Source organism: Agelaius tricolor, unplaced genomic scaffold (genome assembly GCF_023055355.1).
Source record: "Agelaius tricolor isolate 1412-34295 unplaced genomic scaffold, bAgeTri1.0.p SCAF_4, whole genome shotgun sequence".
Taxonomy (NCBI): Eukaryota; Metazoa; Chordata; class Aves; order Passeriformes; family Icteridae; genus Agelaius; species Agelaius tricolor.
The window spans coordinates 41,184,822-41,199,384 of NW_027269264.1; the positions used below are offsets into that span (position 1 = coordinate 41,184,822).

Below are 14,563 nucleotides of genomic sequence, written 5' to 3' on the forward strand. Positions count from 1 at the left end.
AGGGGAAGCTGAAGGTCATGGACAAATCTGTTCATGATGAAGCTGGTAGCTATAAATGCAAGGCATTTTCTGTGTATCATTTAACTTAATAGTATCATTGATTTTTTTTAAATAGAGTCTTGTTGATTTTAATAGCACTTTACAGAGTAATATGTAATAGTAATTTTTCAAAGTCTGCTTTGTTACTATTCTGAGGTTTTGAAACTTGGTACTGACATACACCAGTAATAAAATAAAAGAGCCAATTCTGTAATGGACAGCTAAACTCCCTAAGTGAGTTGCATTTTTTTAACTTCTTTCCTCTTCAAATGAAAATCTTGTCAGCTATTTGCTAAACTGAAGTGTTTGTATTTAGTTATAATTCCGGTACAACAAAAGTTGGACAGTTGTTTAATGGCCGGATTTAGTGTGGAGAAGCAGAAAGTATTAGACTTTTTAATGCATATAAAGTGATAGTATTTTTTGAGAATTGAAAATATTTCCTGACCCCCAAGAACATCATAGTGTGATGACAAGACAGCAGCTAAGGTAGGTAAGTTATTCCATGAAGACTGGGGCAAGCTAAGCCTGCACTTCTGTATGAAGATGCACTCTTTTTATGTCCATTCTTCTCACTACAACTCATTTCACCCCATTCTGTCTTTATTTGGGATATTCCAAAGCCAGAATCAGCATATGCTGAGCCCCATACTTCATGCAGTGTGTGTGTCTGTGTGTACCACATTTATGCATGTGCATATGTGGATATAGATAAAGTGATAAAACAGTTCCCAAGAAGAATGTATAATGAAAGAGCTTTGCCTGCCTTTTGCTTCAGTAGAGTTACTACTTCTAGTGTTGCTTCTATGAACACCACTAGGTTAATGTTATGTCTCTATTTGAGCTTGAAGAAGATAACTGTGGCTTTAGCTAGCTTCTAGCATATAAACCTGTCACTTATTTAGAATTAGTTTTTTTATGTGGTGTAAGGCAGACAAATAGCTATCGATTGCAGTAACTTGTTTTGGTTGCATCTTGAAAAAGGAAAAAAGTGTATTTCTTGCTTGTAGAAGTAGCAATCAAATTTAGTGTTGTAGAATGTTATGTGATTGGAATTTTTTGTTGATGTTTTTAATTGTTTGTGTTTGTTTATATGCAGGTGAGGTATGCCAAGGTGTATTTGAGGGAAACTACTTTAATATCCCCCTTTCCCATTTTGCTTTTTGGTGGGGATATAGAAGTCCAGCATCGCGAGCGTCTCCTGACAGTTGATGGTTGGATCCATTTTCAGGTGCACTGGAGTTATAACTATAATCACCTTTTGTGATTCCATGAGTTTTCATACTACATAGTTGATACATTAGCTTGATTCAGATCACTGTATATGGGAGATGGAGACAAGAGGGAAGAAAGGGGAGAGAATTTAAGATAATGATGGGAAATTTTATATACAAGTAATGAAATCTTAATAAATCACACTCAAAAGAATAGACTTGTCATACGCGGTGTGCAACAAATCAGTATCCTCTCCAAGAAGAAAGTGTTTTTTCAGAAAAGGTATTGAAAATGGGTGCAGACTAAACCTTTTTTTATCAAGCTTGTACTAAAAGCAGAGGAGTGTACTGTTTTTATATTACCCTTTCTTATAGTTTTACAATCTTGTAACTACGTATTTACCTTTAGCACGCTACTGTATATACTGTTCTATAGTGCAGACAGAATTGCTTGGAAAAAAAAATCCAAATTGTAAAATAGCTGCTTACTTGGGCTTGGGGTGTTTGGTTTTATTGATTTGATTTTTTCCTTTCTGCGTGTATAAGTTTTACTTAGAAACTGGAAAACTAAGAGCATTTTCCTAGCATATTTTTGCAGACAAAATAGTTGTCATAAAAAGATCCTCTGTAAATTCTGATAAATGGCAAATTATGCTATCCAGGCAGCTACATGGTTACAATTTTCTGTGCTCCTTCTGTGCTCTGGGCCTTGTGCTACTCTCAAAGACAGCTGTAAGCAGCAAAACAATTTTTTGCAGTCTATTGATCCAAGTAAGCAGTCATCTAATTTAATTCACTGATTTTCATGAACAGGGAATTTTAACAAGCAGGTCCCTTGTGGATTTGTTAGAGATTCTTTTTCTGGTCCCTGGATGGCTACAGTTGTGCAGTTGCTGGGCTAATCACATCTTACAGTGTTGCAGAATTTCTACTTTTCTGCTGAGATGCTAAGCAAAATACCTTGCATTTTGTGCTTCTGCTGTAGCAACTACTTTTTGTACCAAAGGCAGAATATAAATGAAACAAAGATTGAAATAGGGAGGAAAGGACAAAATGAAATATTTTTGGGAGCGAGTTCATGTTTAGGTATCCAAATTCATAGTGACATTTAGAAAAGGCTTGTGATTGCCTTGTCAGGAGGCCTGGCGGACCTCCCAAGAGGCAAATGCATAGCTGTTTTATTTCAGGTGTAAGTGTAATTTGAACTTTGTTACCTTAGGGAGTAAAAAGGCAATTAATTGGGCAGCTTATTGGTGAAGTAATAATTTCCTCTTATGCTGGTTGTGTGGGAACACATTCTAAGTTACCCTTCTCAGCTGCTGTTCTTCAGGCTTTGATACTGTGAACAACTGGTACCTAAAGCTATGGCATAATGTAAGCACAGTCATTTAATGCGTACACTATCTATCATGATTATCATTACCATTAAAAATCACATATGTGCATCATGTTTGCAGGAATCTTGTTATAAACTCTTGTTTATATATATGTAGTGTAAAATTTTGATCTATATTTTGGTGTGAAATGTCTGATGATGAAATGTTTGTCTTTTCTTTATAGGCTCCTGTTAAGATAGCAGTAATTTTCAAACAGCTGAGAGTTCTCATTGAGTCTGTTTTGAAAAAGAAGCTTGAAAATCCCAAAATGTCACTTGAAGGTAACTTATTGCTGGCAGTACTCTTTCTTAGATGGACCTTGTAGCAAAACTGAGGAATAATTAGTACACTGCATCCTCACACAGTAGCATGTGACATGAAAGTTCCATTAAGAGGTGTCCAGAAAGTCATTACTAACCTTGCATGTATTGTGTGGCTCACCTCAGATGTACAAAGATCTGCACAACTGCCATTTTAAAGATATCCCTGGTAACAGCATTCAAGGTAGTGGTAGTAATGGTGAGGCAAGCATCTCAAAATAGAATTGAGATTATGTGTGGAGAATGTGGCACAGATGATTTATAAGTGTTGTGCAAGTTGTCTCAAAATCAATGTTAACCAATGGCCTGTTGGTTCCCAAAAGTAAGGGATAGCAGAGCAGAGTTTAAAATTTGGACACTGGATGTTCAGGAGCATATTGTAGGTGGGGAAGAAAGGGAGTTCTGTATGCTGATGTATCTGGAGTTAACCCACGACTTTCCCAATCTCTTGTGGAATACTGAAATGGTCATCAGCAGTTCATCAGATAATTTTATGATGAGGTACTGTGTACATACTGTTTGTCCTTTTGCTTGCCAAATGGTAATCACTTGTTTTGCTTTAGATTCTGGCATAGCCTAAAACATTAGAATTTTAAGTTGCCAAGAGCTAGACTTCTCTTACAGTTTTTGGCATTTTGAGAATTAAGTTGCTCTTTTTCACACTGTGTTTTTTTTTTTCTTTTCTAGATGACAAGGTCTTATACATCATCAAAGAGCTGATAAAAACAGAAAATGGTAACTGAAATCAGAACTCAGTAACAAATCAGATCTTCAGTAATTGTAGGGGAAATACGCATTCCAACACTAATTGGAAGTATTTAAATTCTTAGTGTGGTTGATATCAGCCATGATGGGGATAGACTGCATGATTTGCATAGGATCAGCCTTTCTTTTTATCAATTTTAAGATGAACATTGGATATGTTTAGCCTTTACACTATATTTGGTGCCATTTGTCTTGACTGTATGAATGATAACTGCAAGCAGCTTTTTCAAACTATGAACTGTTCACAGCTATTTCTCTTTTTTAACTTAATGTGCTAATCATACCATCAGTACAATGTGTACTGATGATTGAAGGTTCAATCCTGAATCTCAGTTGAGTCGAATTCCGTTTATGCAAACAGAAGACAAATGTTTCTAATATGGGTTATGTGTGTGATGATTTTTTTTTTTTTTTTTGGAACTAAATTTACAGTATTGAACCAAGACATCTTAGAGAAGTCTTAATTTTTCTGTATGATTTATGTTGAGAAGATGCTCTATAAGCATCTATGAGATGATAGTATGGACTGCTGTGAATGAGTGCTCAGTGAGATGTGTACTGACCAGCAGCTCCTCCCAAGGAGGGGGATGTGCCTCTTTGCACAGTTATTCCTCCCTGTTTACCCTGATCCTTGCAACTCCTGCAACTGTACTATACTTTTTTGTGTGTTAAATTTTGCATAGTTCTCCAGGCCCCCTTCAAGAGATGATCATGTGTTTTTTCTTCATTTATTGATCAAAATTCACATTGACCCTCTTCAAGGAAATACCAGAGAAGTTCCTAGTAGAAACTTCCAGTGGCAGTTTTCTCCTACCCTGCTCACAATGACTGGATGTCTGTGTGATCCTTTGTTTCTTGTTTCTTCAATACTGAATAATCCTTAACTGAATAGCTTAATGAATCAGATGGTCTCACCTTCCACCTATCCACACTATTTCTAATTATGAAGTACAATTTTAAATTGCCAACTTAGCTTTCAAGAATAAAAAATGTATTGGTGGGGAGGATCTGCCATTAAACAGTTGCAGTCAAATAGGAACTGTCTTCACAGACAGAAGCACAGTGTAGATGACAACTTTTGTTTAATCTGAAAAATAAAGATTTTATACAGCAGAGGTTAATCACGTACAGGAAGGGCATTCAGGAAACTGAATACATAAAAATGCAAAATACATGGATCCTATCCATTTAGATTATCACAGCAGAACTGGTATTGCTGTCCAGCTTGTGCACATTAGCTCTTACACCAGTTCTGGAAGAGGAAAGCTGTTTGCTAACAGCTCTGAAGGAACAGGGATCATATCTGTTATTCTTTTATGTATAATGATAATGTAGTGGTAGTCCTGATTTCAGAGGAGACAGGAAGTAACTTTTGGGGTTTTTTTTACAACACCATTTAGGCGAGGAAGAATTTGAACTGGAAGTTTTGATCTTAGATCTTAAGATCTCAACTTTGCCTTCAATATTCCCACACTGAAATCAAAACCTGCAAATTTTATTCATTGAAGATATAAACTAAATCTGTACCCTAAACAAATTTCCTATGTTTTATTTTGGTTGAGATGTTTTATTTGATGTTTTGATTGAGATGTTTTATTTGTGTCCTTTGGAAACACGAAATAGAAAAATATATCTCAGTAATTCAGTTATTAGCAAGCTGCTCTTTCTTTTGGGTTTGAATTTTGCAAATGAGTTGTTGGTCTTAAATGGTTAAATCCTAGGGAAAGTGTGAATTGTGTTTGAGTTCTTCTCCTTTATCCAACTGTGATAAATAAGAGGATTTTTCCATTTACAGGTGGTAATGTTGAAATTCAGAGTTATTATTTGTGTTTCTCTAGCATGCTGTGCTTTGTAATCTTCTAAATAAAGAACTGAAATAAGTTAAGGGGATATATTGTAATAACTGGGAAATTGCACGATCTTCTTTGTGAGCAACAATTTTCTGTAAAACAAATTAAGGAGGTCACACTGTGGTGTACAGTTAAGCACAGTTAACTTTAAAAAGAAAAAAGCTAAAAAAAAAGAAAAACCCAGGAAACAAAAAAACAGATGCTACACTGGCTTTCTGCTTCTGCAGTATACACGAGCAACTTTTGTGCCTGTATTCTTTTGGGTGGATGAAATTTCTCTTTTGCTCTATTTATTTAATAAAGACTTCCGTTAACATTTCCGTGTTACTTTTCTCAAAGCATTTGTCAGACACAAGACCATTCAGTATCTCTGGATCTTTGTCACCATAGTCTCAACTGTGGTCTGCAATGTGTTCTTTCTTTTTTTTAAAGGCAGCATGTTCTCCTGGTCTCTGTCCTCACTTTGGAGAGGAGTTCCTCCTCTTGCTTTTCACGCTGTAGACTTCCCACCTCCTCCCGTTTTTCTTCTGTATCGTTGGCTTCTTGAAGCTCTTATTTCCTATTGCCATCTTTCCCAGTGCTTAACCCAGAAGAGGTTTTCTTTCTCCAGGTCTTTCCACATCTCTAACACACTATAAATGGGTGGTTGGAGTACAGGACTGTTTTAATTTCCCTGCTTTCAGCTGTTTAAAATAGTGCCCTATCACATAAATAGTCCATGGATGAAAGCGTAACTGAGACCCAGATTGCAGCATGAGCTCCAGCATTCTTGGCTCTCTCCCCTGCTGTCCTCCTGTGCTGTTTCTGGTGACCTACACTGGAAGTGTTACTTACGGGCAGTGAGGGGTCGTTGTTAAAGCTCACGAGGTTCTGAGTTGAACTGCTAGGAGCTGGAGAGACGCCTGCGTTGCTAATGGCAAAATCGATGCAGCAGCTTCAGCTGGCCGCATTTGTGGGTTTACGGCACTGCTGTCTGGTTTGCTCTCTGTGCCGCGGGAGAGCGAGGAGGCCGTGGTCGGGAGGGCACATTGCGACTCCATGGTCTTTTTGCCCGAGGGCAAGCGGCAGAGAAGAGACAGACGCTTCGGTGGCTCGGATTTTGTTTTGGAGACGGTGATCCCCTAAATGCCCAGACGACGGGACGGGCGGGGCGGGGTGCCCGGGAGGCGGGCGGTGACACCTTTGGCGGCCACCGCTCCGCTCAAATAGCCAGTGCCGCGACCGGAGCGGACCTGGCCCGGCCGCCCACCCCATGGTGACGGCGGCGAGCGGGCGGTGCGGCGGCACTCCGGAGCGCCGGGGGCCCGGCGGCTCCCCTGGGGGCTGCCCGCGGCGCCCGGCATGGCGGCGGCGCCTGGGGACGGCGGTGGAGGTGGGAGACAACGCGCAGGAGCTGCAGGCTTTCCGCGACTACGGGGAGAGCTGGTACCGCTCCCGCAAGGGGCTGGAGAGCCGCTTCCAGCCGCGGGAGCCGCTCGCCCGGCAGCCGCAGGTGGGGGCAGCGGGGCCGGCGGCGGGGAATGGGAGGGGGAGCCCGGGGTCGGCCCCGCCTGATCCCTCCACTGCCGGTGCCGTAGGTGACAGCAGAGGCGCGCTGCAAGCTGGTCAGCTGGCTCATCCCCGTGCACCGGCATTTCGGGCTCTCCTTGGAGGCTCTCTGCCTGGCCGTCAACATCCTCGACCGCTTTCTCGCCACTACCCCGGTGGCCGCCGACTGCTTCCAGCTCCTGGGGGTAACAGCGCTGCTCATCGCCTGCAAACAGGTAGGGGCGGCCCTGGGCCCCGGCTGCCCCACCACCGGGGGTGGCGGCCCGCTGAGGCCGGCCTGAGGGGGGGCTCGGACAGGCCGGGCTCCGCGCCAGCTCCCCTGCACTGCTTCCCGGCGGCAGCGCCCCCACTCCCTCCTGTCCCCACCCGCAGGTGGAGGTGCACCCTCCTAGCGTGAAAGAGCTCCTCGCCCTCTGCTGCGACGCCTTCACCCGCCAGCAGCTCCGCAACCTGGAGTGCATCGTCCTGCATCGCCTGGACTTCGACCTGGCGGCGCCCACCGTCAGCTTCTTCCTGGAGCACTTCAGCCAGGTGCGGCTGGAGGCTCGGGGGGCCGACGCGCGGGAGGCGGCGGACGCCCGGAGCCTGGCGGCGGGCGTGGCGGAGCTCAGCCTGGCTGACTATGCCTTCACCAAATACGCGCCCTCCCTGCTGGCCGCCAGCAGCCTGGGGCTTGCGGACCGGCTCCTGCGCCACCGCAGCCCCCTGGACCTGCGAATCAGCGGCTACCCGGACGGGCTCCTGCGGGACTGCATGGAGCAGCTTCAGCTCTTGGTGTCTCTGAATGGGCGGTCCCTGTCTCTCCTCCTGCCCTCGGAGGTGGCCCAGAAGTGCCCCTGGCTTGGGGATGACCGCTGACAGCGGGTGGTGGTGGAGAAGGCTCTGGCTCGGCGTTTGTGCTCCACAAAGTCGGTGCAGTCTGATCCACTAAGCCTTAGTGTCATTGGAGCTTAAAAATTAGATGGCATTTTGCAAACGGTTTTATGTGTCATGTTATCTACACTGTCCCTTTGCTGTATTTTTTAAAGTCAAGCATGTAAATATTTTACTGAATCTCACGTACTGTGTTATTTAATTGGAGGGTGGTCCATAAAGATAACGTAAGGACCAACTGAATATTGAGTAAACTCTTTTCTGCTTGTTACCTCTATACATTTGTTGGCTGGCAGTATGCAGATGCAGCTGGGAGGAAATACATTGGCACATAACGAATTCACCCTGTCAGTTAACACAATCCCCCACAAAACAAACATGCCCAACAGTGTCATTCCCTGTGATGCCTATGTAACTTGAGTCAAAGTTACAAGATGCTTATACATCTTGAGTTACAAGATACCAATATAACCCAAATCATAACTTTCTAGACCATGTAGTAGCCAGTATATGGTTAACTAGTTGCTTAATGCTTAAATAAACAGAAACTCACCAGGTGAATAGTTTCAAAAATAGACAGGTATAGCTATATTGAGAAGCAGCAGGATGAACTAATTAGTAATTAGCAAATGTAAAGCAAATTAGCCACAAAATTAAGAATTTAGACCAGTTAGATCCAGAAAGACCAAGGAACACCATAACTGTGCATGCTCTGAAGGCAAAGTTGAAAAGTTCAGATGGGAGGAACACCTTAAGCATTCATTGAAGAAGACCACCAAGACTACCTAAATTGGGGAAGCACAAGCACAGTACAGAACAATTTATATCCGTGAGATAACATTATGTAAATAAGTTCCGGTACATATATGATGATGTTATAACGACGTAGCAATATTAAGCAATATTTACTGTATGAATAAACCACAGCACTTGACAAAGGTGGGTGAAGAAATCCCCCTCACCTCCAGTGCTGTGATAAAAAAAATACCTGCTCTATAGCCAGTCTATGGGGTTTTATTTCACCCGTTTCAAACTGCTACCGCTGGCTTCGTTATGGCTCGGAAAACAAAATAGATACACTGACATAAGTGTAGGAAAACAGAGTGTGGAATAATAACAACAGCTGGGTTTGTTTGTTTGTTTGTTTGTTTAGTTTTCTAGCAGGTCTATATCCAGATGCACGCTCCTGAGCAGGCTGGCACAATCAAAGACAGAAAACAGTCATAGTGTTGTAAAATATTTCATTTTCTTCATTTGTATCTGTGTACAAAAGCAGTGTTAAAAGACCTGGAGCTGCCCTAGGGGGTGCTCACCTTTCAGCGCAGGGGGGACTCGGACGCCGGGCGGCGCTCCAAGTCCTGCCTGCCCTCAGGCAGAACGAGCAAACCTTGTCCACGCTGCTGTTATAAAAAATACCTACAAGACCACCGCGGGGGAATAAAGGGCAGCTCAACCTCCGCCAACCCCGTCGGTGATTTTAGCTGGACATGCCGTAGCAGCGGGTGCGACCGTCTGCCGGTGCGAGGGTACCCTCTCCCAGGTGCGCGGATCGGTACATTCAAGATGCCATTGATGGGCTTTTTTCTCCTACATAACACACCCCACACCCGCCCCGCCGCCGTCCCCCGTGGCTTTCAGCGCAGACGGACCCTCTCCTTAGAGAGGTTTAACAAACACCATTATGAAAACCAGCCCAGCCCCCAAGCTGCCGCCCGCACTGCCCGGCAGAGAGCCGCGGGGCTGAGCGCGGCACCGAGCTGCTGGGGGCCGGGCGGCCGTGCTGGCGGGGCAGGCAGCGCCTATGCTCGCGTTTCCCTCCGGGCAGCCCCTCGGCCCGCCCAGGCTCCGCAGGCGCGGGGAAGGGTTCCGCGGGCGCGGGAGCGGGCGGCGCGGCCCGGGGCGGCGGCGGGAGGTTTCGGCGCCCCAGAGGGCGAAGGCGGGCGGGCAGCCCCGCCATGGCCGCGGCCCCCCGCGCCCCTGCTCGCGGGGCGGCGCCGAGCGGGACGCGGGGCGGAGGGCGCCCGCCGCCACCGGAGCTGGAGCCGAGGCCAGGGCCGGGGCCGCGGCGCCAGCATGGAGCAGGGCGGCCGCCGCCGAGCCTTCGGCAGTATCTGCCCCAACACAGTCCAGGGCCCGCCCGCCCGCCCAGCCAAGAAGTCGGCCCGGCCCGGCGGGGACACGGCGTGGACGCCCCCGGCCGCCCTGAGCCCCCGAGCTCCCCCGCCCCGTGTTCGCCGCAGCGGCGCCTCGCCCGCCGCCGCCGCGCCCGCCCTGGGTGAGTCAGCCTGCGGCAGACAGCCTTAACCCCCAGGCGTGTACCCTTCCCCGTTCCTCCTTCTGCGCCCCTCTGGTGTTCCCCACCGTGCTCCCCAGCCGTGATACCCACACCTTACCCTCCACCGTGTTCCCCTGGCCATGACCTCTCTCCATGAACCCCGCTGTATCCTCTCTGGTGCCTTTGCACCCCGTTTCCCAGCCTTGCATTACTTGGCCATGCACATCGAAGATGTTCCCCAGCCGTACTTCTCATTTTGGCATGCCCCATTTGCTATGTCTACCCCTGCCCGTGCTACTCACCTTTGTCTCTGACTGTCCCCAGTGCTCAGCACCATCAACTGGCAGGATTTGGCAGCCTCTGCCCCCATCCTTCCCACCACCCCAGCTGGCCCTGTGACCCTGCAGCAGGTAAACCTACAGTTCAGAACAGCCTAGGCTGCACTTGGCACCTGAAAGGGTAGCTCTCTCAAGCAGATGGGTGCTGGCAACTTCCTAGCCTCAGGTTTCCCACCTGTGAAATGGGCACAGCAGAGGACAGCATCTTGTCCCATGTGTCAGATGGGTTGCAAGTGGCAAGGGGATGGTGCCTGGGGATGCTGGAACTGAGATGAGGTGCTGAGCACAGGCAGCAGACACTGATGAAACAGTATGGGCAGTGGTGTGGGCAGGTCTGAGCCCTGGGCCCTGCTCACTGGATCATTTCCTTCACCCCTGCCAGGGTCCCTGCTTCCAGGATGGGCCAGAGTTTGATTTCCAGGAATTCAGGGATACCCTTGGTGATTTTATACCTGGTAAGTAGATATTTTTCCCTACCTGAGCCAAATGTACCTGCGTGTGCACATTTGCAGTCATGCTACATTCAGTCTCCTTTTTTTTTTTGCTTTGCTTTTGGAATTTTGGATGCCCACTCACTGCATGTTTGTCCCACCATGGGACAATCTGTGAGGTAGTGCATTCTTGCTCACCCCCTTAGAGACCTGAGCTGTCACTGAGCTTTCACCCACGGGAGACAAATTAATTCCAAACAGATTCAGGTTGCACAGCTGTCACAGTAGAGTAAAAGCATTTCAGAAGGACATGTCCAAAGGGAACCTCCAGAGGGATGTTTAGAACCAGAATGGTGTGCTGGGTTTGGGGGGAACAGACATTAATACCTCCAATTAACACTTGTGGCTATTCCTTCCAGATGTATCCACCTTAATGCCACCAACACTGGACTGTACTGACTATATTTTCTCACTTGGTGAGGAGGTGGCTTTTGGCCCCTGCACCTCGCAGCTGCAGAGCAGCGTGCTGGTGCAGGTTCCCCCACAGAACCTGTCTTCCCCTGAGCCGTGCTGGAGGGACCTGGCAGACCAGCACCAGAAAGCACTGGGAGATGCCCTGGAGGCAAACAGCCAGGTAGGGACCCCCAAGCCCTCCCCATCCTACACTGTGTTCTGTCACATCCTGTTGAGGCAACTGCAGGGCCCTGGCGTGCAGCATCCCCTGGCTCCTGGACGATGTGGCTGCCTCAACCAGCCCTTTCCCCATTTGACCTTTGTAGCTGCAGGAGACCCTCACACAGAGGCAGGAAGAGCTGGTGACACTGCGGGAGAGCAACGTGCAGCTGAAGGAGCTGGCAAGTCAGGCCAGGCAGCTGGCTGCTGTCCTTGACGTGAGTGCTGCTCACCATTCCAGCCTGGCTGCCCGGCGGCCCAGCTTGTCCTGGGGGACAGTGTGATGTCAGGAGCAGGGGGGAATAGGGTGCAGGGTGAGGCAGCACGGGGTGGGACAGGGCTGAATGGGGGGAGATGTGGAATGGGATTGTGCAGTGTGGGGTTGTGGGAATTGCGTGGTGCGGGACCGTGTGGGGTGGATGGCGTGGGGCAGGGCGGGGTGGATTGGTACAGGGTGGGTAAAGAAGTGCAGGGTGGAGCAGGGCAGTGGGGGGGTCAGCGTGGTTCGGGGCCGGGCAGTGGGGTGTGGGAGGGGGCCGTGCGGTGTGGGATGGAGCGGCGGAGCACAGTGTGGTGAGAAACAGGACGGGGCTGTGCGGTGCAGATCGCGGAACTCGCGCTCCCTCTCGCCGGCAGACGCTGATGCTCCCGCAAAGCGCCGACGGGACAGTCCTTCCTCCTCTTCCTGCTCTTCATCCTTTACCTCCTCCGCCCGCCGCCGCCGCCGCCGCTGCCCCGGCCGGGACCGGCCCGGAGGATGCGGAGGGCGTGGATGCCATGCTGCGGGCCGTGTCGGAGAAGTGCCGCGCCGCCCTGCGAAGCCTGGGGGGCAGCGCGGGGGACAGCGCGGGGGGCAGCCCCGGGGGCAGCCCGGGACACAGCCCGGGAGGCAGCCCCACAGCCAAGCGCCCACGGCCGGGCCCGCGCCTGCACGGCGCCTTCCGCGGGCTGCGCACCGGCCGCTCCGCGCCGCGCCCCGCCGGCGGGGAGCTGGAGGGGGGCGGCAGCCTGCGGGCCGCGCTCGGCGAGGCGGGCGCCATCCGCACCCTGGCCTTCCCGCAGGGAAACGCCTTCACTCTCCGCACTGCCGCCGGCGGGCACCGCTTCCGATGGGTGCCGCGCTGAGAGCCCGCGGCTCCGGGCGCCCGGCTCCGGGCAGGGCGGAGCGCGGCCTCGGCTGGCAGCGCACCCCAGCCCTCGGTACGCTCCCCTTTTTCTCTTGGAAAAGGGGTATTCGCGCTTCCCCCCGGCTGCCGGAGAAGCGACGGGAGAGCGCAGCGGAGGCACCGTGCCCCAGTGAGGGTCCTGCGCCGCACCGCCGTGGCTCCTGGCCCGGCAGCTTGCCATCAGTAGCTCGCTAATGAAAGTAGAAATCAAGCGAAGATCTGCCCGGTTTTATCCAGAGGTTTTTAGTCAGCTGAGCAGACAAGTATAGCTGACAGGACAGTGGCTGGAGTTGGCCAGTTTGAAAGCAGAGTGATCGTCCCAAGCGGGTAAAAACGATGCAGCTGCTCCATCGTGGAATTTTACACCCAATGTTTACAAAGTGTACTCGTATCGTTCATGTGTGCAACTGTATGTGTATATTTGTACTTGTTATGATGATTAAATGATGCTTAAAATTGCCATTTTATTCGTGCAGATTCACTGTAGACGTCATTTTGCAGCAGGTATGCATATTTACTTTAATTAGAGCAGAGATAGCAGAAAGCATTTCTGACAGAATAGTGATGGAAAGTTTTGGAATAATACATGCTACTTTTAACATTAGTCAGTGTTACTAACTTATGTAAAGAGAAATGTTAAAGAGTAACAGAATAAAGGAGATGTAGATAGTGTACTGCTAGAAATATGTTTATAGCGTAACACCATGACCATGATGCATACCAAACACTTTTCATCAGTGTGTATCTGTGTGTCTGATGATGCTCCTGTGAGTCTCATGGAGAAACATTTCATTTCACCCACTAGTTTGAAAGCTAAGCCACTAATAACACTCATGAAACAGTACCTTATATTTTTATATTTCTGTGGCACACAAGTGACACACTGCTCCACTCAGGGTGGGGATTTTCTCCCTGTGAAGTTATCATTTTTTCAGCATTCAGCTTTTCCAGTGTCCTTGCATGGGTCCATACTGTTGTGCTTTTGACAAGCAGTGATGTATTTGGAAGGCGAGTAGTTGTTGTTGCCAGCACAACATGTAGTTGTATGGCTGCTAGGAGACTGCAGAAGTGGTCATTGAGTATCTGAGGTCCTTCATGTCTGCAGCACTGACATTTTTCTAGCAAGAATGATGCTGAAGCTCTTTCTGTGATGCTGTGGCCTCAACCCTGGGATGACTCCAGAGACATTTACGTTTTTGCAGAAGACCTTTCCCACTTTGGCCAAAATCCTGTATGAAAGCTCTGTTTTGACAGCAGACAGAAGAGACAAAATCTTTCTTTCTGCACTGAATTCAACAGGGAATAAATTAATAACAAAAGATAGCATATATATATATATATATATGTACAATTATATATATACACACACACATATATATGTACAATTATGTAATGCTCATAAGAATATTAATTCCTCAGAAATGAAGTGACACAGTAAAAGTGTACACTTCTTGTAGGATGCAAAAATGAAATAACCACCCTGTTGGATTGTGACTAGTGTTGATCTTGCTGCTACTTCAAGTTTTTCAGAATTACAAATATGTTTTTACCCACTTTTTCAGTGAACCTGCTATGGCATTTCCACTGATTACTTTTACTCATAGTGTTCTATGGTAAGAGGATCCTTGATTAATTTTGAGATGTAATCTAAAAGTACTAGAAAATGATCATAAATGTACTTTTAAGTCTATTTAAT

General features: G+C 47.8%; 3 protein-coding genes across 4 annotated transcripts in view; all 3 read left to right on the plus strand.

Moving 5' to 3' along the window:
- Positions 1-5,880, plus strand: part of DHX29 (DExH-box helicase 29) — a 29,811-nt gene extending 23,931 nt beyond the window's left edge. For both annotated transcript variants that reach the window (XM_071425408.1, XM_071425410.1), the window contains 3 exons: positions 1,139-1,270; positions 2,814-2,910; positions 3,637-5,880. In XM_071425408.1, the coding sequence (XP_071281509.1) occupies positions 1,139-1,270; positions 2,814-2,910; positions 3,637-3,692 (285 nt within the window). In that variant the 3' untranslated portion in view covers positions 3,693-5,880. The remainder of the gene's footprint in view (positions 1-1,138; positions 1,271-2,813; positions 2,911-3,636) is intronic.
- An 809-nt stretch (positions 5,881-6,689) lies between these two features.
- Positions 6,690-8,228, plus strand: CCNO (cyclin O). The gene is given in 4 exon segments (XM_071425954.1): positions 6,690-6,749; positions 6,751-7,056; positions 7,142-7,327; positions 7,485-8,228. Coding segments are annotated over 4 exon segments (1,038 nt in total). The 3' UTR covers positions 7,971-8,228.
- A 3,234-nt stretch (positions 8,229-11,462) lies between these two features.
- On the plus strand, positions 11,463-12,826 carry MCIDAS (multiciliate differentiation and DNA synthesis associated cell cycle protein). Its single transcript, XM_071425956.1, has 3 exons — positions 11,463-11,663; positions 11,809-11,919; positions 12,338-12,826. Exons 1-3 carry the CDS (start codon positions 11,463-11,465, stop codon positions 12,824-12,826), a joined length of 801 nt encoding a protein of 266 aa, XP_071282057.1.
- Positions 12,827-14,563: the final 1,737 nt, after the last annotated feature.